Source organism: Solea senegalensis, linkage group LG1 (genome assembly GCF_019176455.1).
Source record: "Solea senegalensis isolate Sse05_10M linkage group LG1, IFAPA_SoseM_1, whole genome shotgun sequence".
NCBI lineage: Eukaryota > Metazoa > Chordata > Actinopteri > Pleuronectiformes > Soleidae > Solea > Solea senegalensis.
This window is the reverse complement of record NC_058021.1, coordinates 11,331,371-11,359,335: the sequence shown is the minus strand read 5'-3', so window position 1 is coordinate 11,359,335 and position 27,965 is coordinate 11,331,371. Positions and strand designations below refer to the sequence as shown.

Sequence of the window (27,965 nt, the reverse complement as noted above, 5' to 3'; positions counted from 1 at the left end):
TTTTATCAGTTTTCTTCGGTGCCGCTTTGCTTTGTATTGTCATTTTCATGTATTGCGATAATACAAGTATTGAGATTCCATACGTCATTAATTCCTATTTTCCTTTTCCTGATTAAAGCAACCAATTTTACTGTACCAATCTGCTGTAAGAAAATAAATTATAATGCTGGATCGAAATGAATAGAGCATCTCAAAACAGGACACGGCACATATGCAAGCCTTCACATTTACATGCTTCAAATGAGACTGAAAAAATATCTTTCCAAAACACCTGATCACATTGATAAAGAGAACTTCTTTTTTAGGTGAAAGTGGCAACTACTACCAAGCCATGTATACAGATCAGGATTCTGGGGGATAATTATTTTTTTAAATCTTCTACAAAACCTTTTTTTTTTACCCCATCACTAACATTTTGAGTAATAAAGGCACAGAAAAAGAAAATAGGTGTATCTGTTCCCCGCGTTTTTGTCTTGTGCAGACTCCATCCTCATACGGTTTCATGGTGGCAGCTTTGCAAAGCATCAAAAAACACATCAAAAGCTGGAGAAAGTTTTGAGGCATGTAACTCGACTCCTGTCCTTTTTTTTATATATATATATATAGACCTTTCTTTCATCTGCCACCGTCTGCACAGACGTCACCTTCTGTGACACCTGTATCATGAAAACACACAGTGTAAGGTTTCTTCCCCTCTGTGGCGAACACATAATCACCCGTCAGATTCGGTTTGAAGCCCCTATGGGAGATTTAATCTGGCATGTATTACGCTAATCTGGTATAACACACTGTAATCCTATTCACAGCTCTAATCCCAACTGGCCTAATCCCTCTCTCCACCTTTTGAGTTGGCTCCATCACCAGCAGGACGATCCATCACCCTCTTTCACTCTATAGTTTAAAGCCTCATATTCTTTCTTTTTATGTCTGAAGCAATAAAAACATACAGAGGAAATACTGTACTCTATTTGACTGAATAATAAACAGAATTGCCACTGATATTCTTACAACTCGAGGAAGGAAATGGTCCTTTTAAAAAGATATGCATTGTGAAAGCAGTTGAGCTAGTGTGTAAAAAATAAAGAAAGAAGCAAATTTATCTGGTGACAGTATAAGTGACACAAAGTGTAGAGAGTACAGTACAATAGAAGGCATGTTAGACAGAGAATAAAGTGGCGCTTGTATGTCCTGGGCTGACACTAATTGGACCTCAGGTGGTCCCGACAAACAAGGACACATGATGGATCCTGACAGGCCAAAAAACGGAAACAGCATAACGACAAATCATTATCAAATGGAAAGATGTTGTGATGTTAACCTGACAGTTTTCTCCCCCAATGTACAACAAGCAGTTATGGGAATCAGAAAAGGCTGAATACAAGAAAAATGAGTAAGTGTGTATGCGTCTGTATGCATACTATAACGGTTTAAAGTACATGATTGGATATAAGAATAGAAGGCTGTGAGTTGAGCGTCTTGTCCTGTGTATGTATAATTCTGTTGATGTGTTATAATAGAAAATTTGCTATGTACTAAGTGATTCACCCAATATCATGGGTCTGGCCCAAAGGTGGTAGTTCTGAGAAGAAATTTACTTTTATATATATATATATATATATATATATATATATATATATATATATATATATATATATATAAATATATATATAAAAAAAGATCAAGAGCAATTCAGTGAGAGAAAAACAGATGAACAGCTGACGCAACTTTGTTTTCCCCTGTTGCCTCAGATTCTTGTGCCTTTCACTCCTGTTACCTGAAGACATCTTCCCCTGCAGCCCGTGGCATGAATGAGCTCACACATTCTGGCATCGACAGAGAAAAGGGGGCAGAGTAAACCGACGGATCAAACAGCTGCCAAGAAAGAGGGGCAGAGTGAAAAGGGTGTTGAGAGAGCTGAGTCGAAGTGAGTAGCTGTGCCCCCAAGCTTTTCTCTCACTTGTCTAATGGAGGATAATGGCTGAGTTGACTGACAACTGGATGTGTGACTGTTCACATGTGCACGTTGATAAAGAGGAATAAGAAATAGATAGACAGAGATGGATTGCCAGATCAGTTATGTGACTAAAGGTTAATTGAGATTACAGAAAACTAGTGCATACCCTAGTCTTTTACGTTCAAAGTCATAGTCTTCATAAATTCCTATTTTGATACCTATAGTTGGACTTTTTTTTGGACCGATTCACAAAATGTGCGATATGAAGACAAAGGGATGTCGTCCACACGCTTCCATGTTTGCACAGGGGTTGAATGTCTTACGTATGGAGGCGGTTACAACTTCTTGCCCAAGTGTCAGAAGCTGGGAAGAAACTGATAAGAGAAGCTGATAAGCAAATATTGGTCAATAAAATAAAACGTGTTCAGATTTAGATCTTTGACAGTTGCTTGGTGTCAGACACTTATGAATAAACAAACACACAGTATATGTCATAAACTACTGGGTGTAAAGTAAATCAATTACAGTGCAACTTTGCATTTTTTATAATCCTGGCTTGGAGACGTTTATGGTGAGTATCTGTATGTTAAAGAGACAGAGAAGGAAAAACAGAGAGACCAGACAAGTAATCATTGCAACAGTGGGGTTATAAAAGGGGCCCAGTGTGATAGAGGGACAGAGGCGACTGACACTGAGAAGAAAAGATGGGCTGTTGTCACTTATCTTCCGTCACATAAGCTCAAAGACTAAATGCATAGCCGCCCTGATCTGACTGTGTGACACACATACCACAGAGCACTGTAAGCCTGTGTTTGTATGTGTGTGTGAATTTATGGGACCTAAACAGATGTAAGAAAGACGTAAGAATAGACCCATCAACACCAGGAGCCACAGGGAGATGTAAAAGACCCAAATTACCAATATAACCCCACCAAGTGTGACTCAGCTCTATATGTAGTGAAACCAATCAGCAACAGAGAAGAAGATGAAGCACAGCCAAACAGAGGACAGGACAGAAGGCCATGTGGACCCTGGAAACTGAGTCTGTCTGAGTTATAGCATCACTGCAGTATCCTGACCAGAGACTAGCACAGTGCTACTGAAAACAAAGCTTTTTGATCAAAGGTGTGTCTTCATTGTCCTTTTTTCGACATTTAGTGTGTATATAAAACTGCAGGTGTCCTATTTCCTTGTCTTTTAAGAGATTGCTTCAAGGTTTTCTTCAGGCTAGAATTGTTTTTGGTAAGAAGCCAATGAAGCAAGCAATGGGAGGATCACGCGACTATGGGTGGCATTGGGTTCCACACGCCCATCTGTGGCTGTTAGGCAGATAAACACTGCATTTGGACTGTGTCTGTATAAGGCACATGGCTATTTACACAACAGTCAAGGAAGTTTGATCTGTTTATGTCATATACTGTGCACATTCTTTCTTTGGTATATTAACTTTTATATAAATATATATTTACTGCACTTGCGGATCGCACTCCTGTTTGCGCTTGTCATGACTAAACAACCCACACCTTGGATGTGAATCAATACACACATTCAACTAAGAACCATATCAAAACAAGGACAAGGACAAAAAAACAAGGACAAGGACAGTTTATTATTAGCACAGCATTTCACTGATTCAGGATCTTCATCTGGACAATGGAAGGTTCAAACCTACGTCAGAGTAGACAAAGACTATTTTGACCTACTTCTTTGGCCCAAGAATCAGAAGACACTTGCTGCCTTTCAAAAAGTTTATAATAGAGGAGGGGTTTGCCCCTCCAAATCACCTAAAGTGGAAATTTACATGTTGAAGGTTCTAATGTCAAAAGCTGGAGCTCTTAGGGCCAAAGAGTTGGTAGGAGGAGTCTCTGAGTGGTAACGCATCGTTAGTTAGAGGGTTCAACAAATCAAGTGTGGCATGTTGCCATCCTGACCAACATTAACGTTCTGTCCCAACAGGTGTGCATGCAGGCACTGCAGCAGCCTATCTCCTGTGAAAGATGAGTCTTAATAATCCCTTTGGTCTTAGATTTGAAATGATCACTTCCACAGATTTAGAAGGTTAACAGGGGCCACTAACCTGTGATCATAGGACATGAACTTTTATGATGTAGACAGTTTTAAGCTGTTGACTCAGTATATCCGTGTTGGCCACGTGCCATACCATACAACGCTGTATACGTGTGGCAATAAATGTGACACTGAATCATCAAAGGTGTGCTTCATTACATAATTTTGTTTGCAGATAATAAGAATGTATATTTAAGAGTGCTGTACCTCTTTGAAGTAGGGGCAACAAAAATTGTTAAGCGTGGTTAAACACTTGAAGCAAGCTATATTGTGCTGTTTCATTCTTTGGCTTCGCAGTTCATTGCTGGCCACAGAAATGACAAGTGCAGTGTGTCTGTGGTGTGTAGTGCGTGTGACAGAAGTGTCAAATACACATGAGCCTTCTGAACTCATTAGCATATGTTCACACACAAAAAGAGCTTGACATGTTGATGTCATTGCCTAGAGATTGGCTGAACGATTTGTTTGAAATCGTAAAAAAAAAACCCACACCATCGACTAGCAACGTGGCTAATATTTACCCCACGCGTCTGTCTGGCCAACCGCCTCTTTCTCTCTCTCCCGCCCTCTGATATGTGCATATGTATTTGTGTCAGTCTGTGTGACATGAGTGTGTTTAACCTGACTGTTCCATTTAACCACAGAACATAAACATACTGTCAAAATATGGTCAGCAAAATGAGAGGAAAGACAGATAGCAACAGACGCGGAGGGAGGAAGGGAGGGAGGGATAGAGAGGGGGTGAGACAGAGGGAGATAAAAAAGAGGTATTCACCCAGCCTCTGCTCTGCAGGAATGTAATCTTGGCTTGGAACAGTGTAATAACACAAAGTAAGTTGCTGAAACAGCACCACTAGCAGAGATACACACACACAGTCTTTTTCTCGAGACCTCAGACATGATGACAGTGGGTGTGTCAGGCTGGCAGGTGGACAAAGTACAATATCTATTCTCTCCATATTACTCTCTCTGTGTGTGTGTGTGTGTGTTTATGGGCGTTTGCTACTTCTCCAGGCTAGACGGTAACAGCTCCCTTTTTTATGACATGGCCGACAGTGCTGAGGGTAAACAAGGACCTGCCACTGCTGGTGATTTCACTCAAAGTCAGAGTGTCATCCCGTGCCATAAATTCACACCGCATGGATTAATGTGTGGATGGTGTGTGCGAGCATGAGCATGCATGTGTGCGGGTCTACCAAAGTGTAATGTGAACTATCCTGTCCAGGGATGGGTGTGGCCTGAAGTAAATGAGGCAAAAACCACACTGAGCGGGAAATCAAGTAGAAGGCGCTACCAAAATGGGAGGAGAAGAAAAAACAACCAATGGAAGGATGGAAACTGGGTGAAGGAGAAGTGGACTAGAATAGGCTTGCATCAAATGAGAAGCGGTAGAGTTCTTGAAATAAGCTGGCAGTTTTCCCTGTGTGGGTGGGGCTGAGAGTTCAGTTCTTTTTTACTGTCAAGTAACCTACAGTATATTAGATCAGACTCATTCAGTATTAACATCAAAGGGGAATGTATTGGCTCGCTCACTTCTGCAATCGGAGCTGGTGATTATACTTCAGTCTGTTTAGGAATGTTTAGTGGAAAATGCAGAAGGCACAAGTGATTGTACTCACTGAACCATAGGTTACTTCCTCAACATAACACACGTGCGCCTTAAACGCTCCCATTCAAACGTGTGTCAGTTAGAGCTCAGATCACTTATCCCATACGTTAATGAGTGTTTCATTTAGAGCAGATCTAAATATACATCTTTAAATATGAGCCACCAATCGAGACTTCAAATTGTCTCAACCTGTAAGGCTTATGAGTTAATCATTGATTGACAAAGTTACGGAGCGGAGTTGAAATCAAAGAGCAGAGGCAGCCATTAGTGTTCTACAAATATTTACTCTAAATTCAAATAGCTGAGCTGTCTGTTGTGAGCAGCAACCAGTATTATTGTACGTGCGCAAACACAGGCACGCAACATGACTTTGGCATGCTTTGGCTCTATAGCCCGAATGAAAACCTAAGTTTCTCTGGGTTGAGACTCCTACCGTCCGCACCTGATTACTGCCATGTACATCTTCCCATGAAAAAATGCAAGTTAAAAATGTATGCTGTTCACACTATGTTTACTGCTCCAATGTCATCAACATGTGAGTGTGTCATGTGAAAATGAGGCCAGCCAGAGAGAGAGAGGGAGAGAGAGAGAGAGAGAGAGAGAGAGGCTGTTAGGGAAATGACTGGGTTTGGGTGTGACTTGCTCGGTTATGCACTGTTGATCATGTGAGACCTGTTCTAATTATACACTCCTCAAGAAGAAGGTTGATCCTCTCTCATGGGCAGAGAGTTTGCCCATGTGTCCAAAGGGGTGCATTAGTGTGTGTGTATGTGGGTGACTTGGGGAGTGATGTAGCAACATGTCATTTGAGAATGTTTTCCATTTGAACTTGTGAGCGAGTGCAGACGGACAAGTGGTTGTTTTTTTTTTCAGTGAATGTGTTTGTGGGTCTATGCAACAGGAAGGTGTCTGTTTTGGCGTTTCTGTTTTAAGGTCTTATCTGCCGGTGAGTGCATGCACAAGAATCAATGGCCTTTGTTTCTGATTTCCTTCATTCTCCCTTTAATTCTCTTTCTCTCTCACTGTTTTTTCCACTCTGGGTTTTAGAGACCTGCTCTGTTTTTCATTACCAGTGGAAAAAATGGGGCAACTGGATAAAAAAAGTATCACCATCTCCATTAATACATAAGTCCTTGTGGAAAATGAGTTCAAACTACTAAAATAGGCCCCTTGGTTCCTTCAAATAGGTCCATATATCTGCCAGTTACTCCTTCCCAGTGGCTGACCTTGAACTCAGCATGAATAACAATTTAAACATATGTTCTCATATCGCGATCCTTCTCCCGGTAGATCAAAGTGCCACTGAATGTGGACAGTGTATTGAAATAAAAGATCTGTTAGGTTCAGTTTTTGTAGCCATTTTAAAAATGTTCAAGCATTTAAGGTTCAAGCTTAAGATCTCTGGAAGCTTATTTCCAGAGATCTTTGAGAAACAGAAACAACTCTGCATTTGTAGCGACCAGTCACATCTCTCAGGTTATATAAACAAGCTAGTTTAGTCTGTATTTGATACGTGTACAGAAATGTTTTGCCAACATCATTGCACGAAAATGATGTGTACACACAAGTATAATGTACTGCAGTATTATGTATCATAATTACCACAGTGATATTTGTGTAGCACCACACTTTCTTACCCTGCCTGACTCAATTTTAGTGAAGTAGTCATGAATGTGACCAGTTTCTTTCAATAAACCTGGAAAATCTTTTGAGTTTAGGCAGAATGATGGTTGCAATTACAATCTATAGGATACACTCACACACTATACATGTGCGGAAAGCTGTACCACATTGTGAGGAAACTTGGGAACAGTTCAGCTTGGGCCTGACAATGTTCCTCTGTCTGCATCTGGCTATGAACACTGTTCTCTGAGTCGACTCACACACGCTGTCCTCATCATAACCCTGCCCAGTTCACGCTCTGCCAATGACCACGAGTAATCAATGTCTACACGGCCAGAATACAAACACATTTTGAAAAAAAGAAGTGGTGTGTGTCAGAACTGGAAAGTTGGATTGAGGTCTGCCTATCTCTGGAGATGTTGTGCACTGATAAAAAAGACAGATTGTGAAATAGAAAGAATGAGAGTGAGAAAGAAAAATAAAGATTTTTTTCTTTCCTACTTTCCTGTAGCCAAATGGAAAATTACAGCACACGGTGCCACAAAACTTCTCTAAATTTGCTCTGAAACACTCACATGCATATAGAGATACACACAGCAAAGCCCCCTTAAATCTCCCTAAGACTCTGCACAGGAAGTGGTTTGACTGCATGAGCGCTACATGGTGACACTATGACCTCGTTCCTCTCTAGCTACTGATCGAGCGTGTGCTCACTGCTTAGGGCATCCATATGAGCACTATACATCTGCTTTTTTCTGCTCAAAAGCTGGCACAAAGCAATGTTTATTACTTCATATGACTGTGCATTTGTATCCAGCAAACAGCCAGAAACATGACAGCCTCCTGTTTGAAAACAGTGCCTTAATACCAGTGAAAATATTTATGTCTGTCCTGTAAGATTCAGTAGCACTGCTAGAAACGCCTGACTTCTGCTTCCTGGAGCTAAAAAACGGAACAAACTCCCTTTCCCATGTCCTTGTTCATATGTACCAGTCATCTAATCATTAAAAGGTGGGACCAAGCAAAACACATGCTGTGAACAGATGGCGCAAGATGAATAGAAACTGAAAACTACCATTTCCAGTATGTTATTCTTTTATTTTGTAAGTCTCTTATCTATGGCCTGCCTGTGTGTTGTTTTTGTTGTTACCTTGAGTGAGTCGAAGCAAGCGATGACCCGTCCGTTGTCCACCTGACAGCTTTTGGCTGGATGCGCAAACTTACACTCCTGGTCAGAACGTGAGCATGTGCCCCTCTGGAACTCCCGGCATACTTCCAGTGTCAGCCACTTTGTATCACGGATATGTGCTATGTTCATTGCCATGGCAACTCTGTGGCACAATGTATTCGGAAATAAAGTACTTCTGGCGTTTTAATCCACAACTTCAAGGTCTCTTTTGTTTATTCGTTGGCGTGGTCAACGTCTGTGATACTTGTGAGTGAAGGTGAAAAGAAAAAGGTTGCGCCTTGTCCAACGTGAAATGTTTGCTGGGGATGTTACTGGATCATTCACCTGACAAAGTGATTATATCCAGGAGACGTCTCAGTCTAACAATTAATTTGCCACTCTCAGCTTGATATTTCTCTCTTGCTTGTTTATTGCTAGCTGAATGGTCTCTTCTATGGCATTCACAAACCAAGGTGGCACACAGAGGTTTGGTGCGGTGATGCAGGCAATAAAGGTGATAGTCTAAGTGTAGCCTGCACCTGGAAGGTTAAGGACACTGAGGACCAAGTGGAGGCTCACAGGGTCAAAGGCGAAGGTTAAAGGCAAGGTGTGTAAGATGCTGCGTGAGCCTTGTGGTGTGTCAGGCTGCTGCTGCTGCAGTAAGGCTGGTCAGCTGGTGGGGAGCAGCAGAGCTGTCTGGTGAAGAGAGCCAAGGTTGGAAACCTGCTGCGAGGAGTGGATGTGATGACGGTAAATGGACGAGCAGGTTGGAGCGTAGGCTGCAAAAAGGGTGGGGTTGCTGTCCTTGTACCCGTGTTGCTGTGGCAGCAAGCGTGCAAGGCGGTGCAGGTGGGGCGGGGGTGCTGGGTGGGGCTTCAGCTGTAGAAGCAGGTCAAAGCTGCAGCAGACATCAGGGAAGGCACTTCCTCTGGGGAGAGAGAGCAAGAGATATACAGAAAAAGACAGACAGACAGACACAGAGAGAGAGAGAGAGAGGAGAGAAGAGCAGAAAGAATGATTAGTCTGACCATACATGTCCAACGAAAACTTACACGTTCATTTTCTCTCTTATTTAGGTTCTGAACTGAAGTTTTCTCTGCTACATTATACAGCTGTGGGAATGGAGAATATCTAGAAATGTCAGACATGCAGAGGTGTCAGCTAAAACAAATAATACTTTCACCCTCCCCGAGCTCTAAACACACATGGTGTGCACACGCACGCAGACACAGATATGCACAAAGCAGCCATTCACAACTTTCCACCTCTTCTGGTTGATGCTGGGAAAATCAGATTAAAGTCTGTGTCACTTACATTTGAGTACAACAAGGCCGGCCATGCAAGTGTGTTTAGAGGTGAAAGAAAGGAAGAGTGAAAGCAAAGGGGAAGTCGGAGCAGGGCATGAGGGAGAAGAGGTTAGTCATTTCCCTTCTTGCGAAGCAGTGTGAGAGTGAGGACCAATGAGAGCCAGAGGAGTTGCAGCAACATTCTGGGCTGAGCGCCAGGTGAGAGCAGGGGGAGGAGCAACAAGGAAGATGACCTGGCTGCTACTGGGTAGAGAGACTGAGCTCATAACTGTTCAGTATTTCTGTTTCGCCAAAATATGAATAATTTCTATCAAACAAAAAAATCTTTATGAAAGATCTTAGATAACTTAATTCTCCATGAACTGAAGCACTTCTAAAGTAGTTCTATCTGCCATTATCGCAGTCATACTGTGATGACCTCACATGGCTGTGAACCTGCCTGCTGTGATAATACCATGCTTATTATTTTTACCTTCATATTATTACTTGCTGAAAACATAATGGATTATTTTTGTTTGGGGTTTTTTTCTCCTTGATTTTGTAATGCAGCCAGTGGTTTCTATTTTTGCTGAATGCAGTGCACAGGGTTTGCTGGGGGAGTCTGAATTATTGGGCTCCAGGGGGCCCATTCCACTCCTTATCGCAGTGGCAGGGTAAGTCACCACACCCTGTGTAGAGAAATCGCTTTTCCAAGAACAGCATGTGCACCTCCATCAACGCTAGGAACTGTTGCTCACTTTATAGCACTGTCTGCAACACACTGTATCAGAGCCCTGCAGCAGCATAGCCTTGATCATGATGACCCAGCATCATGGATATATAGTACACTGCAAAATCTTAGGGCATCACCAACTTTGTGTTTTTGTTGTTTTTTTTTGGCTCAGTAAAATTTTGTGATCATATTAGCAAACTCTCAAAGAGTTTAACTCATGTGTATTTAATGTCTTGAATAAACCTGGTATAATAGACCTTTTTCACAGCAGATATATTTGTCGACATAAACAAATAGTAGGAGAAACACAGGTTTTACCAGTAACATAAACATAACATACACTTTTTTAGGTAAAATTTGTTATTTTAAAACTGCATACATATTTTCCAGATTTCTGGACGTGTCCCAATAAAGACATTGAGAGATAATTATAATGTACGGTCATTATAGCATTGTTAAAACATATTTTGCACAGAACTGTATGTTTCAAAAAAGAGGAAGAGTAAAGAAGAAAACTTCAGATTCACCTTGGATGACCCATCAACAACAAATATAGCATTGCAGCTACACATGAAGTTTGAATTGCAAACACAAATAAACAGAAACGTAATACACGCGCACACACAGGTTTGCAAAGCTACTCTTCTTAGGACACTGCATTGACTTCCACTCGTTTGGACAGCCTATACAAATGTTAATGCCTAACCCTAATCTTAATCATACCATGCTTCAAATCTTAGCCGTAAACTTATCCACTTCCTCAGAAAAGAGTTTCTGCCTCATTAGGACCAGGTATTCGTCTCCATGAGGACTACTGGTCCTGACAAGGTCCAGTGTTTATGCCAGAAAAGGTCATATATACAAGTACAAAAACAACTATTTCATAAAAAAAAACAACTTATGATTATGAAATAAGAAGCAGAATGTTGTTCAGTTTAATAGCACTTTCAACCCATAAATCATAAGAGTGACTGGACTCAATATCTTGTTTTGAAAAGAAACCAATCCAACATGGTGTTTTTTGTTTACTTTACTTGGGGCATGCCTCTATTCCCATCAGTTAACTCATTCTTCACTTAGTAAAATGTCACCTGTCAGCCTACTCTAATATTTCTCTGTAACCATGTATGCCTCATGAGCTGTGTTTTTAATAGCATACAATGTTGATGTTACTCCAGTTTAGTGACGTAACACCCGACACAAATACACATTGTAATAAGTTTTGCTGCCAAATATGTTTATATGGTTTCTTCTATGAACAGGTATCCGTGTGTGTTAGAGAGAAGAGGTAGTATAGTATGGCGTAAGGCAGTGCCACCAGAGTGATAATAAGGCCTTATCACGATCCATCATGTCTGGACATGGGCATCCTTCCCCTATTGATTTCTTCATCTCTATGGTCTGTCTTGTCAGTATGCCACTCCCTCTATCTAATTCCACTTTAACTGTCAGTGCTCTTTGTCTCCAGGGCATCCATTTTAAATTCATGACTGTTTAATATGATCAACCCTTTTTAACCGCACCTTTTTTTATAACTTTTTTTTTGCTGTTTTAAAATAAGTGGATCCTTGACTTCTTTGGTCCACTCCCTCTAGGTCATACGTGCTTCTGTATTTTTTGACTGTCTGGCTTGTGCTCAGCAGCTCTCCCACACAAGGTCTTGCAAGCTAGAGCAAGGTCAACCACAATGGAGGAAGGTAAGATGATGAGAGCTAGCGAGAGAGACTGTGAGCTTCCTCGCAACTCTATTGGACACGTGGTATAAATGTTGCTGCAAGAAGAATAAGTAGGTCTTCAGTATCAGCTCATGGTCACGTGACACTAGCATTTGCCTCGGTTTCTGACATGAAAAGCAAACCTGTCCGTCTTTTCCTTTCTCTTGATCATGAGTCACAAAACAAATGTCTTTTCTACGTGATGTATAGACACTCACCGTTTACCACCAAATTCCCAAAATATGCATTGCCCAAAAACTTGCTAGTGATTTGCAGAGTTGACTATCGTGGACTGTGATCTGACATTATAAGGTTTTCTGAACACAGGAGACTTTTTTTTAATGAAGGCATGTCTCAACCGATCTCTAAAAGTTAGAGCAATCAGAGCAGCATGCTAATCTGGGCTGGTCCTAAAGTTGTCCCTGTGACTAACTGCTAGAGACAACAAGAAGGAGGGTGTGGTTCACGGTTATGATAAGACTTCCTGAAAAACAACTGAATGGTGAATTATGTGTCTGCTTTAACAAGAAACACCACAGGTCATGAGTTAGAGGTGCTGCTTTGCACAGTCACCCTACTTAAAACGCATCATCCATCCATCCATCCATCCAGTTTGATTACCATCTCCTATGGTATCCAAACTAATAACCCACAGCTACTAGCCTGAGCTTCTATTTTCAGCTTTGACTGCAGAGAACAAGGCATTCATATAATTTGTTATGCTTTTGTTCAGCGAAAGGAGTGGTTCAGCATATTGACAGAAGTGCAGTCAGAGTGACAGTCTGCTGAGACAGGTCATCACAGTGGAGGACTTTGGAGGAAATGCTACACCTCAGGTCTCGCTTGCTGCTGCTGCTCAGGATATAATGCATGTCAATAATGCCCTCACTGACCTTTATGCATAGGCATACACACTGGTGCATATAGGGACACGTGAGCATGTGCTCCTCAAAGTCCTTTGATCGGTTTGTACAGATAAACACATACAGAGAACGGAACCTGCTATACTATCCAGTGTCACTCTTCTATGCCACCATTCATATGGATGAGTGGAGCAAGGTCTGTGATTGTAAGGGCTAGTAATAAGAGTTAACACAACAGCACTATATATTAAAATGAATTACTATTATTAATTGATGTTATTCAACAGATTATTTGAATAAAGAAGGTTGACGAAACAGTGCCATATGGTATGGAGTAATCCTCCACAATATAGTTTACTTTGGTAATCATCCTCACTGGTACTGGCCTCTAGTCTTACGGACTTATTTGTCATCAGATTATAGGTATTGGGGCTCTGAAAGTGAGTATTAGGCAAGGGACACACCACAAACAATGCCATTGATTCCTCTGGGAACAAATCTCTGTAGACAGTGTGATCTCTTGTTTAGCGTTAATGGACGCAGCTATGCAGTATGAAAACACACACACACACACACATGCACAAACAAACCTATACAAACACACAAACCACTATGTGTCCTGACACTGAGTTTTCTCAAGCTGTGGTGAATATCTGAATGTGTGCAACACTGCATCTTTGTGTGCACATGTGTGTGTACGGATGTGGCAAAGTCAATGGACAACGAGGATAATGGCCGGGCTTATGGTCTAATGAGTAGCTCATTGGCTTAAATTTGTGTTGTCTGTGTCGATGTGCGGAGACAGGGATTCAATGTTCATAGACAAAAGTGACAAACATCAGAAAATTAAAAACGAAAAAGGATCAACACATGAATATCTGAATATTAAAGCAATGTGAATGTTAGAGATCTCAATTGAACATTGGGATATCTTTCAAAGAAAAGATATTTAGGGCGCTGTTCTCACAAATATTGGTGGATAAACACCCTAATAAGGCGCTGTTCTTTCTACCTTATTTATATCTATCTGTATGTATACAAATACAGGCCAAACCTCAGGCAATATATACTGTAGGCCAAATTAATCATATCCTATTATTTATTTACATGCATACAGAACAGAATCTGTATCATTGCCAAGGTTTTACAACCTGCTCTAAACATGTATGCCATTATTACAAGGCATGCAGTTCCAGCATTTATCTTTATCACTATATTACATGCGGACATATTTTACCAGAAACCAATTTGATGTTCAGCACAAGATGTGTTATATTTATTGAGGCAATCATTTCCATAGGGGGTGGATGATGTATGCATACAATCATTCGCTGACTTGTGTTGAGGCCTGCAATCCAGTATGTGCAGGCAAAAGGACCCACTGCAATGATCACGGTAGAAACGGCTAAAAAGAGAGGTATCTACAAAGAGACTTTGCGGGAGTAAATGTGAATAGTGGGCTTGGGGTGTGTTATTAAATGCTACAGCAGTCTGCCTCTCCTTCGGAGATGGAGATGTCATGGCTGTGAGCAGTGGCTGATGCAACTACTGTGCAGAAAAAGAAGGACAAGGCTTGTGTTGACATGTGTATTTCTGGACAGAACAACAAAGAAATAACTAGACGTGTCCTGCTTTTTAGCACAATTGTCTAGTTTAGCTAGTTGTGAACACTAACTTTGTATCTACTTACTCACCTTTTCATTGCAGGTTAAAGAATCCGTCACATCAAATCACTGGAGTAATATATGTCTTTCCTACAAGTGATACAGCCATTTCATTTTATAGATTAGCTTGGGATTCCATGAAGTGGAAGGTATCTGACTCCAAACCTGTGTTAAACTTTTGCTCACTGTGCTTGAAATGTGGTCATAACACAGTAGGACCTAACAAACCCTCGTGTAATAAAGGCTTAAACTGTCAGTAGAGATTCAGCCACGCGTGTAATCCTGGCTGCAGGGCAGCTCCGAGATCATAGGTAACATACATTTATGCAGAGCAATTTGCACCTCAGTTCACAAGCTTATCACGAATACATAAACAAAAGGTCGGGCACGAGTTTGAACATTATTACCTACTACTGTATATTTAAATAGACAACAACATCATGTTTCCCCCAGGTTTGTAGGAGACAGACATTGACAGTCTACCTGCAGCACAGCTGCCTCAGGGAATCTCAACAATGAAATCTGCTGCACATCTGTCCGTGTTGCGCATGCTTGCACGTCTGCACATACTTGTGTGTGTGAGCTACTGTCTGAGCCACCCTGAATCTCTCCAAGTCACAACAACAACATTCCTCATCATTGCCCAAACCACGGACACACCACCAAGTGGAAACACAGAGAGGCGAAGGGGAGGAGGGCAGAGGTGGTGAGGAGAGGGACAAAGAGAAAAGGAGAGAGACAAGTGGTAGAGTTTGAAGCTCTGAAAGTTATCTACTCTTAAACCATCTGTATTCTACCAGAATCAAGGCCTGCTTTATTCAGTAAATCGTTTATGGCTCTGAAAGAGAACAAATGCTTGAAAAGAACTTAAACTATTAAACTTAATCGTATTTGGAATATTGCACTTATGAAGACTCTTTTATTCCATATTTAACACAGACAAATTAAAATATTACAAAGAGGCAACAACACCAGAGCAATATCATATAATGTCCTAAAAGGTTTAATAAAGCCACAAGCTACTTACTTTTCTTCCAGTTTAAACATCGAAATGTAAAATCCCTCCGTTTACTGAGTCTTTACTGCTCCCTGTCTCTTTCTCGTTCTTGCCCCTCTTTCCCTCTCTCTTCAACTTTCGTCTTCCTTCCTCTCTCAGTAAACTCCCCCTCTGTCAGACGCATGCAAACACTCACTTAGTCTGAAAAACACACACTCATACACACATTAACACACACACACACACACACACACACTCCCACAGACAGAGTCACCCTCTCACACACTCTCTCCTCCCGCGACCCGAAAATGCTTGGCAAGATTCTACTGTACTGAAATACTGTGCACACCATATAAGGTAGCAGCAGCTTCACATGTCACACATAATTTACATGCAGTGGGGCAGGAGTTTTGCCTTTCAAAGCACACACACGTAGAAACACACAGACACATGTTAAACCATGCTTCCACCTTCAGGCTGACGCAGCAGAGGAGCACAGAAGGTAATAGAGGAACAAATTTTAACATTTGCCTTGTTAACCAAGCCCTGCAGGATAACTCCCAACATGTCCAGTGTTGAGTCAGATGGAGGGAATGAAAACTGAGTGGGCGATCTATTGATCCTCTCCACTGTTTCCTGGAACAACCACAGTCACACACACACATGCACACACACACAAACACACAGCAAATTTTCTTGCTAACTAGCACTACCCTGAGGAAGTAGCTATTGTGTGACTCTTCGCTTTGAGCCAAGAATGTGTCTTACTGTGTGTGTGTGTGTGTGTGAGAGAGAGAGAGAGAGAAAGAGAGATAGAGTGTGTGTGTGTGTGTGATAAAACAAGCCATGACAAATAGACGTTAACCCTGTGGCACACATACTGAATGCACACACACACACACAGCAGACACCAAGACAAACAATCCTCATATTTCTCCCTATGCTCCACTGCACAGGCGCTTACTTTGGAAAGTAAAGACTGCAGCACTCACAGGAGGAAAGATCTAGATAAACCAATGAGACAAGGAGGAGGGTAATGAACCAGACGCTTACCTCTCACATTGCTCTCCAGTTTGTGTGTGTGTGTGTGTGTGTGTGTGTGTGTGTGTATGGTTCCTTGGATCGAATGACTGTGTATTTATGCGTGTGTGTGTGTGTTCAGACAGGCCACGACAGCAGACCCCCAGGCACTGGCTGGACCATTCTCGGGCAGGCAGAGCGGCAGCAAGGCAGAGCGACTGGCAGAAGAGTGGCAAGCGAGTGAGCAAGTGAATCAGCAGCGAATGAGTGGAGGAGCTGTGCAGAGCTGAGCACCAGAGAGAGAGAGCGAGAAAGAGAGAGAGAGAGAGAGGGAGAGTGGGGAGGAGTGGTTGTCTGTGTACTGTGAAAGTGTGTGTGTGTGTGTGTGTGTGCGCGCATGTGTGAGTTGCAGCACTGGCTGTGTGCGCTAGTGCCTCCCCTCCCCTGCCTCTTGTAGTGGCTGGGCTGAGATGGACCGGGCTGTCTCTCTACCGACTCTAGCCTCTGGATCGCCGATGGAAGTGCAGCTCAGTGGGCAGCAGTAGCAACAGCTGTAGAGGAGAAGGAGGAGGAGGAAGAAGAGGAGGAGGAGGAGGGAGCCCTGACTGCACGGGGCACACAGATCCTGCAGTCCCCTCACCCTCCCTCTCTTCCTCACTGAAGACAAGCCACGCCCACCCAAAACAACACCAGGAAGTGCTGGTTCGGTTGCTGCAAAGCTGCCCTTGTCTGTCCAGTGAGACCAAGGAAGGAGAGAGTGGCGAGGGAGGAAAGAGAGAGTGGGGGAAATGGAGTTTGTATGAAGATAAACAGAGGAGCGAGGGCAGTCCATGCAAAGTGACTTCAGATGTGAAAGCTGACCGAGTGATAACATAAATACAGCTAAACAGGACAGAGTGAGACAGAAACAAAGTTGAACAAGGAGCTTAAAAAGCTGAGGAAGAGTGAGACAAAAACAAGTTGGAAAAAATGGGTAGTTTAAGGAGAGTGGATGAAAGAGTGATGCAAATCATTACAAGGAGATTTGGTTTTTCTTTTGTATGGATCATGAAACCCCCAGACAGAGGTCAGCCTCATACACAACGGCCCTTAAACACAATATAAAAGCAGAGCACTTCAAACTGCACTAAATACAAGTAGTTATTCATCTGGAGTGTCTAAATAGTCAAGAAATGACTATTCACAAAGACGTAGACCTCTGCAGGTGGGTTGCAGGTTTAACAACACACTATAAAAAGCTAATAACCAAGACAGCACTGGGGCAACTGCTGCTGCCAACATTTGTATTGTTATAGACTCAAGGCTTCTGCCATCACAAACCAGAGAGAATTTGATTTTGAACTGATGCTGCAATATCCGGTAGCCATGGAGATAGTGGCCTTGGCATCTGCAGGAATCTGTACAGATTTTGAGCTGCTTGCTAATGCCAAGTTGCCTGACTGATCCCGCATATTGTCTATGACTCACTTTATTTGATTATGATCAAGGAGAGAGTACATTCCTAGTACTGCCTTAGAATATTGAAAATAGTTTAGGGATGGATTTTGAACTATAAAGAGAACAAAGTCCACATACTGTAGCTAAAGCCGCTTTGTCTAAGAGCACACCTGTACGTACAATATGATGATAAATCAGCTTGGTCACAGGAAGATGAATTCACTTTAATAATATATGTATAATGCTGTGGAAATATCTAACATTAAAATATCCTAGTTCATTTGTGAAGTAAACCTGTCACACCTCAACTGTCCCTCTGTTTCACCCCTTCCCTCCCTCTCTTTCTCGCTCTCTGGTCCAGTTTCTACTGCTACAAAGCTGGTGATAAGTCATCTCTAATTTACACTGTAGGCCCTTAAACCCTGGGTGACAATCTGTGGTAGAGAACCAGCGGCAGTGTGACCCTTTACCGAGCCAACGTTCTAGTGAGATGTGAATGCACACACCCAGAGAGAACAAAAACATGCTGTCCACTTCAGAAATAAAAACAACTTACTACTTATTTAGTGATGGAAGAAAATCAATTTCCAACATAAACAGAAACAGCCTTTCCTGGTCATTTTTGGACTGGCAGAGAAATCAGTCGATCAACAAAAGCAGCAGGTCGTTCTAACCTCTGAATGGAGTTTTCCTTGACCCAAAATCAAAAAAACACACCAAAACATGGTGATTGACATTGTGGCTCAATAGGAGACACATTAGCAAACTGTCCAAAGATCTGGGCTCTCTGTGAAACTCTTGACACTGATGTGGAATTTCCCCTCTTCTCTGCTTGTGCTGCAGCTGAGTGTATGTCAGCAGTTTGTGCTCCGTTATGCGTCCTTCATTTTCTCCTCTGCACAGCCAGTCGATTTTTCATTACTATCATTCTTGAATTGCCATCTGATACGTGTCGTTCTTTACATCACTTTCTCTCTCTTCGGACTACAGCTTAATTCCCCGGAACTTTACACATACAGAGAACCACAACCACTTCCCTGTTCATCAGAACCTACAGGACCGTACTCCGCTCATCCAATTAGAGCTATGGGTGCTCAGCCAAGCTATGCACTCTGCTCCCCAAATACACTTTGATCATGTATGTGGTGTGCACATAATCTTATCAAAGATACACAGTATGAGTTTCTTCTTTTCTTCTTCATATTTTTTTACTTGGACTGACATCAGTCACTTTTTGCTCCTCATTTCTTGTAAATCATTCTCAGATTATTACACAGTACTAGTGAGACATTTCTTCTTCTTTTGGCTTCTCAATGCAATCAATTTACCAAGGTTAACCAAACTGAGAATAGAAAGTGTGTCTGTGTAAAGGGGAATTCCACCAATTTTACACATTGAGATCAGTGCTCTAGTTATGGAGATTACTACTTTAGCCTGCCTGTGACATCAGAAAACATTTTTACCTTCATAATTCCACCATCTAATACTTTTGTGTCATTGAACACGTACAACGACAGTAAAGATGTCTTTTCTTATCTTATTTGTTATCATCTGTTGATGAACAGCAGTGGTATGAGAAGAAGAATAAAAGTGTGAGCAGTTCAGCATATTCTGAAAACTCCCTCAAACTTTCTCTGTTCTCTCCATTAATCACATTAACCCATGGCCAAAAACACATCAATTCCTAACCCTTCACCCTTGTCTGCCCTCATTTTCTTGTGCTCCTCCCGAGTTTACACAACTCTCCACCTTAGTTTCTCTATCATCTCAACACTCTGCTATTTCCCAGTGCTCTGTAAATGACACTGACTAGCCAACGTGAACTCTCACTTCACTGAGGAAATGTCCCAGAGCTTTTGTGTGCCAAACCTTGACAGCTCATCTATCACTTAGGCTGCAAATACACATTACACTCCCATTACAGACCATCACTGCAACAACTGTAATACACAGTCACAGTCACAGTCACAGAAAGGCCCGCAATAGAGAGCTGCACTGAATGTCCGGAATGTACCTATTGTTCATTTTGGAGGCGGCAAACAACACCTACTTATGTTTGATCACTGCATGAGAATTAGTGACAACATACACCAAGATAATGTAAATATACAATAGTTTCCTAAAAAATTTACATGAAAGTGGGACAAGTTGTACAAAGCATGCTGGCAAACACCAGTGGGACAATTCCAATGTGAGCTTGCAGTCTTTTTTTCTAAACTTCTTTCCACTTTGTCACAGTGAGGGGAAGCAAGTGCAATTGAAGCCGTTAGGTTTGAAATACTGAGAGAGGAAATAGCACACTGTCTTGTCCCCATCTGACACCACGGTGTGTGTGTGTGTACATACACATTTACACACATCACTGCGACAAAGCGAAAACTAGTGGCAAAACCCTTTGAGAAGAGTTTCCCTTCTTTCTGAATGTAAACTACAGATTAACTGCTGCAAATATTAAATAAACTCTTCTTCCATTTTTAACTTCCTACATACTCCATAGTACAGAAAATAGGTCAGTGCACATCACGTCAGCCTAACAGAGAAACTTTTGTCAAAAAGAGGAAGATCAATAGTACAGCAAATCGTTTACTGATATTAAATCAACCAACTGTTATTTCATGGCGGGAGCTTACCTGTGTGTCCGTCTCTCGCTAACTTGCCAGTGGGACCGACAAAGCTACTTCAACACAGGTCATGGTGATGCAATGCATTGTGGGAACAAACTCACATTTTCATTTTTCTCTTCCTCTAATGTTCACACTCTCTCATAACAGCACCTTCTGCTTGGCAACGGCCATACCACAAATGTGGTCAGGTTTGCAGTGAACCATCACTGCGCAACATCAAGTCTCCATGACAACCACTCTTTATCTCATTTGCATCTTCTGCTTGCATTATCTACTGATGCCAAATATGGTCACCTTGTTACTATCCCCGCCTCTCTCTGTATCCCCTTTTCATAACTTCCTCTTTTGCCCTCCACTTTAAAACGACGTATTGACACTTTGTGTACACGGGCATACGCTGTCTTACAGAATGTGAATGTGTGAAAAGAGGAAGTCCATGTGACATTAGACTAGTTTTAAGCCTGAGCAATAAGGAAAGGAAGTAGGGGAACCGTGTTGTAAATCAGGAAGTTGGATGTTCGCAATTATTATTATTATTATTATTGTTATTATTGTAATGGTCGCAATTATTATTATAGTGTATATTATCACAGCACCTTCCTCATCAAAGGATTTCACTTACCCCCCTCAGTAGTTCTTCATCAAGGTCCGAACAGCAACATGGCCCCCTCCTCTTCCTTCCCCCAAGGATTGTCTATCAAACCATCAGTGGGATGTTGAAGCAGGCCCCTGGAGCCCACATACAGCAACACTCAGCAGCACTCAGCACCTGTCTCCAACTGCCAGCACAGAGAAAGAGACGCGCTCAATCACACTGGACAGCAGAGCAAAGGGGAAAAACCAGTGAAGAGGGGGAGGCAGACAACAAGGACGTTGTCAGCAGAAAAAAAAACCGAGCAGGATGCACATTGTGGACAACACACCACATCAGTTGTAAATCATTAATAAAATCAATCAATATAAATAAATCAAAATTTAAGATAAAATGTGGAACATTTCTGAAAGAGCCCTGCGATGGACTGGCGAACTGTCCAGGGTGTACCCCGCCTATCGCCCGATGTAGCTGAGATTGGCACGGCACCCCCCGCGACCCTCTGGTTGAGGATAAAGCGGTAGATGATGACTGACTGACTGACATTTCTGAAAGAGACTGAAAGGCTGGGACCAACCATTTTTAAATATTATTTTCTCCAATAATCAATAATCATTTTGGTGTCTTTTTGGTATTTCTTTGTGGGTTTCTGAGCTAATAAATAAATGTTTCACAATTCAATTATAAGTTTAATTTCGATACACAGTACATCATCTTATTAAACTGTCACCATTACAAAGCTAGATTGAAAGGGAATGTTATGGCCTCCTCTCCTCTCGCTGCAGGCCTGCTGGGACTCGGCTGATTAGAAGTCAGTAAAACCAGGCCTAATTTAGCCTCCAGTGCTCCACGAGCTGCCAGGAATCAGAGTGAGACTCCTTTCCTTTTTAGGGCTCCCTGGATGCTGTGGTCGACAAGTGGCACTAATGCACTCCCAACTACACTAAGGAGCTGGTGAGAGGTGACAGTTAAGATTTGCTTTATGGAAGTATCATTCAAACTAGTATCTTATTCTAAATTGCTTTTATACCCTTGGACACTAGGAACTTTTTTTTTTTTAATCACCTATGTATTGGTATTATTGACACTGTTAGTTAAGAGCATACCACCTCTGAAACAACCACCTCCACCACTTTCAGTAGACGTGCACAACAGCTTGGTATCGGACTCACCCGTGACTGCCCGTTGCGCACTGTTACAACAGCCTGCCATAAAATCACACAAGTAATCAGGTGTGAAAAGGACTAATCAGAACGTCTATACTAACACTTTACAATCATCGAGGCCTTGACACAATGTTAGTAAACTTGACCCCAACTGAACTGAAAGTAGATGCTGCTAGCCATCTGCTTGATTCAGAGAAACACAGAACAAAACACCAATTAAAGTACATTAAACTGAAAAATGCCATTTGTTGTAATTGAATAACACAAGACATAAAAAAGAGGCAGAGAAAGGCAAAGCAACTCTGGGGAACAAAAATAAACATATCACTATTTATTAACCCTGGAAGCCCATGTATTTAAAATAAAAAGGATTAGATGTGGATTATTCATTGAGCTTCTTTCCTATCCCTGTGTTTTCTTTGTGTGATATGGCTACACATGTATTATTGTAGAGTGTGATCACATAAATCAGGGTATGGAATATAAAACAGGATTATCTATGCTGGAGTACTGAAGGCTCATCTTCACCTCCCACTTCCTATAGGGACCACACAAATACACGACTGCCGTTGGAAAACTGTGAGGAATAAAAGGCAAATTCAAACATACTGACATAATCCCATTAGTCTATTCAGGGTCCCTGTCCAACCACCACTGCATAATGAGGAGATAAAGGCTAAAGGCAGTCCATTAGTAACCGTCTTCATAAAGAAACTTATTAATGTCTTGTGTGTAAGTGACAACTATTAACTCCATTTACAGGAACTGAATATTATAATTTGTAAAGAACTATTTTCTTTGATTGAGTCCCAAGCATTTAAGCAGAAATATTTACCTACAGTCTACTCAACTCCATGTGTCCTTGAAGATCAAAAATACTTGAACAATGGCATCAGTTAATTTCAACATGAAAGCAGATATGAACCTCAGAGCTTATCTCCTCTGTGTAAAGTACCTTGAGTTATTGCTGTTTATGATTAGAAGCTATAAAAATGAACATGATTTGCCTTGCCTAAAGGCTAGTAAGCAACAGGTGTCATCTATAAAACATAAAATCACACGACTCTAACGCTGCTTAAACAGTATCTGTCTCATCGGATCAGTGTATTTGGATGACAGTTGATCATACAATGGTACAAAGGTTAATTGTTAATATTCAACAAACAAGGAATATGAGTGACTGCAACAGTCACTTTATTCTTCTGTTAAATACTAAAACTTCAATTGTAGTGGCGAAAGTACAGTTAATTCCAAAACCACTGACTAGTCGTTAGTTTCAATTGGCTTGACTCGTAGGTACTGTTGTAATTCATCAATCACAAAGGCGAGAGAGAATTGTGTGAAGGGTTTGCACATTTATTTCAACTTGCTGTACATCAAAGTTACCTTTCTATCTATGTATCCAAGCTTCTCGAGGATCAACAACACATAGAAATATTCCCTTGATGTTGAGGTTGTGAATGACGATCTATAGATTCCAACAGTAAGCCACCGCAACCTTAGATTCCAACAGTAAGCCACCGCAACCTAACGTACAGCTTCTTGAACGGACACATCCATCCAACTGTTAGAACATTTTCAGTACATATCTTCCAATTCCTTATCTATCATAGCCGTCAAAGACATCAAAGTGTCCATGGTAGCTTTTATCTAAAGAACAAAATACATCAGAAAGGCCACAAAGCAATGTTCCTTGCCTTGATAATATTTAATTTAATCAAAGGCTTAAGGCCAACAGTTAACCACTTCAGTTTGCATAGGAAACAGCCTGGTTGGGTGATATGAGATGTAAACAAACCCCAACAGAATTGATTACATATCACATATCACAAAAGTCATTTGTAGACAAATCTTAGACATTTATAATTTTAATGTAATAATTTCTCTTGCTCACATTGGCCTATGAGAGATGCTGTGTGCCCCTTAAACACCTGCATTGTAGATAATGGGGAACAAAATCCCTTGTTTTGTGCAAAACCATGAAACTCCCTTTTAACATGAACACAATTCAAGACAGATAACAATATCAGTAATAATCAACGTGTATGAATATTAATATTAAGCAATATGTCTTACTGGGTTGAGGGTATGTACAGAAAACGGGTTGAGTCCATCTCAAAAACATTTTCTATAAACATACAAGGCCCTCCTTTTAGTAACCTAGCAACCAGTGAACTCAACATGGCACCTATTGTAACTCCAAAACTAGCTAAGCTGAGCACCAGACATAATTATGTCTCCTCAGCCAATCACATAAGGCCCTGAGCCATAAATAACAGACTGCTCCCCTACAGAGCGCCAGTCTGTGCTGAAAAGTAAACAAACGCTTTCTCCAGTAGGCTTTTGCTCACTACTAGAATTGCCTTGCTCGGAGGAAGACAAACAGAGGGAGACAGGCCTATAGGTCTACAAAGAGTAAGACTAGGAGCGATAGAGATAGTTGAGAGGAAAAGGATAACAAATGTAGTCTGTTATTACTAAATCATAATGAAGGCTGCTGAATGGGACTGTGGCTATGAGCTATGTCATTAAAGACAAAGCAGAGCAGCTGGAAAACCTACAGGTTTCTATTTGAAACACTCGCATACTGGAAGGACACATAACACTGCATTCAAAATACCCTTTCATATTGTTATTTCAAATATATATATATACACACACACACACACATATATATATATATATATATATATATATATATATATATATATATATATCATACTAATCTAAACAGAAAAACCTCTGCTGAAAGAAACAGGTCATTTCAAACCTTGTTACCCTTTGCATGTTTTTTCCAGACAGCTACTCGAGGGTTCTGTGAAACCGCTCAGTCCGTGGGGCCTTATTTTTAGATTTTATGACCAATATTAAATTCTAACACAAGATATTTTCACCAGGGTGATTTAAGATGTCACCTCAACAGGCTGTGAAGCTATGGCTGCAATTACGACCAGATCACATCTCATCACATGGCTCGAAGAGGCACATTTGTTCCCTCTGGGTGATGAGAGATGGGATTAGAAATGTGTCTTCGTGTAAAACATTATGTTGCTAAGTAAGAGAGTGCTTGTTTTTACTTTGTGGATTAATTTAGGCCCTTAAAGCATCGCTGTGATTACTGTGGTAGTAACAAGTCACAATGACAAAATGAATGTTTCCCCAAAAAAAGGTTAACGTGTCAACAAATGATTTCTTGTCACATACTTTCTTAGATGTGACAATATTACTTTTAGAACTACTATGAGACATCATTGGCATGTATCACATAATGAAAACAGATGTGCCCCACATTTCCCCTACCCTCCTCTGCTACTTGTTTTATTTAGCTCATCTCATTCAGAGAGGTGACACTTTCCAGACACTAGTGCTATGTTTTCAGTGAGTCACAATCTTATCCTTGTTGGTGACACATAAAGGTGCAAATCTTAACTAAGATTGGGTCAATATTAACTGACTGCTTTATCTGCAGCTGTCATAAACTTTATTTCCTTTTTTCACTTTGTGGAAGGTTACCTTTTGAGGAGATAGTGACTACATTTTATGCTATGAAAAGAGCCAGGCACTGCAAGCTTTGCCTTGAATTTGATTATATAAGAGTTAATTGTTTGTTTGGTTGTACTATATTATTATATATAAAAGTCTTAAAGTAGTGATTACACAAAGAATCAATTAAATTAATCATGGAGAGTAGCCAAATCGCTTCTACCTCTGCAAAGCTGAAGGACAAAAATATTTCTCTATAGATGAGGAGACAGTGTGTGATACTACAGAAGGAACAGCCTGACCCCTCTCTCAGCTCCCGGGACGCTTTCTTCAAGCCTCCCTATTGGGATTCTGGTAGCCTACATTCCCTGCTTCAAGGTCGACAGCAGTGGCAAATTAAATTACTTGTCCTGTTTTGCGGTGTTGGCGCCAGGTCAACAGCAACTTGGCTAAAATGATGAGTGTGGGATTTTGGGGGGCGCTGCATTTGTCCTGCCCTGTGGTGTCATGTTTGCAAAGCAAGAAGCAGCAATGAAAAGAGCTGAAATCAAAAGCAGTGTATTAAATTCTGCCTCTGTAATCGCTTTCAAAAAAAAAAAATCAATTACCTCCGCTTTCAAATGCACCACTTTATACTGCTGTCCTTTTGGCTTACCTTGCTGCTGGAGGATATCATGTGCTTGCACACGGAGTGAAGGCTTGAGAGCTTTAGGCCTAATTTCTTAAACTCAGACTACACCCCACCCCACCTGCTGGGCATCTGTGGTATCACGTGGCAAATAAAGACGAATTTATTTTTTTGGTACAAGTGTGATGTTTTCTGAGCCCCGGCCACAGTTGATTTGACACGGCTTTAAAACAGACAGCTGAGTCTTCACTTCCACAGTCACAATGTTGCTTTGTCATGTTCACAGTCAACATCTCATGTCCGTTGTCTCTACAACAGCATGTGGAGTTTATCTCTCTGTTGCTGAGGGGCTCGTTATCAGCAGACAAACAGCTTACACACCACAGTGTGGAATGGGAGGAACTTAGAGTAATGTGATCACAAAATAGGGCACAGGAAAACAAGCAACTTGAAATCAACAGAGTTTATAAATCGCACCACATCACCAAATATTAATTTATATTAAAAATATAAATCTTTATATATTTACCAGTGTAATAATTTTCATATTTGTTATGGAAGATGAAGCAATCTATCCATCATATGTAATTTGTTAAACTGGATGCAGTGCAATTGACCAACCAAATCTACAGCTAAACACAGAACTCCCCCTCCCAAAAACACTGAAGTTATTTCTGAGGACACACATTAGGGTTGCAAGTGTAGCACTTCCTGTTTCAAAACCACCGTTCATGTGACACCACCAATGATGAAAGAGAGGATGTTACCTGAGAAAGGAAATGCACACAATTTGCTCATCCGATGAATGCACAAGTTTTTATGATGTTGCAAGAACCATGGCCCGGCTGAGGCTACACATCATGATGAGTGATCAAGCTTCATTTTCTAATCATTATATCATTATGCTGTTTAAGGTCACATGAAAAGTGATCTAGCGAGTGGAGAAATGCTCCAATACATGCACAGAACATCATACACAGTGTGTTGCTATTAACATATTGTGCTGAATACTATCCATCTGCTCCAGAAGTTCTGGCAAAACTCACTGACTTTCTTACAATGCACAATTTCTAATGCCAACTTGTCTATTATACACCACATTTATAAGGCAGTCTAAAGCAGCCTGACGTCATTGCTTTCTAAAGGCAGACGTGCTACAGATTTGACCGTTTCAACCAGCAGAGGTCAGTGAAACGATATGTTTTTACTTTCTACTCGGTGACGTTGGGGCCAGTAGTAACAGAGCAAGAGCAACTAGACACATTCTAAATCCTGCCTCAATCAAGCATAGGTGTTCCATCTGTAAACACTCATCCATTCCCTCTCAATGCATAAA

General features: G+C 41.2%; 1 protein-coding gene and 1 long non-coding RNA gene across 16 annotated transcripts in view; one reads left to right on the top strand and one right to left on the bottom strand.

Moving 5' to 3' along the window:
* mbnl1 (muscleblind-like splicing regulator 1) overlaps nt 1-20,891 on the bottom strand; it is a 39,498-nt gene extending 18,607 nt beyond the window's left edge. For 11 of the 15 annotated variants that reach the window (XM_044037605.1, XM_044037932.1, XM_044038110.1 and 8 more), the window contains exons 1-2: nt 15,710-15,978; nt 8,404-9,349 (exon numbers count right to left, since the gene is read on the bottom strand). In XM_044037605.1, coding sequence (XP_043893540.1) covers nt 8,404-8,577 — 174 coding nt within the window. In that variant the 5' untranslated portion in view covers nt 8,578-9,349; nt 15,710-15,978. Of the gene's footprint in view, nt 1-8,403; nt 9,350-9,735; nt 11,240-15,709; nt 15,979-16,732; nt 16,843-20,766 lie in introns of those variants that run through there. The other 4 variants (XM_044037681.1, XM_044037758.1, XM_044037845.1 and 1 more) reach the window with 4 other exon arrangements.
* Nucleotides 15,960-16,902, top strand: LOC122777542. The gene is made up of 3 exons (XR_006361337.1): nt 15,960-16,181; nt 16,636-16,712; nt 16,842-16,902. It is a non-coding gene; the product is annotated as an uncharacterized LOC122777542 (long non-coding RNA).
* Nucleotides 20,892-27,965: the final 7,074 nt, after the last annotated feature.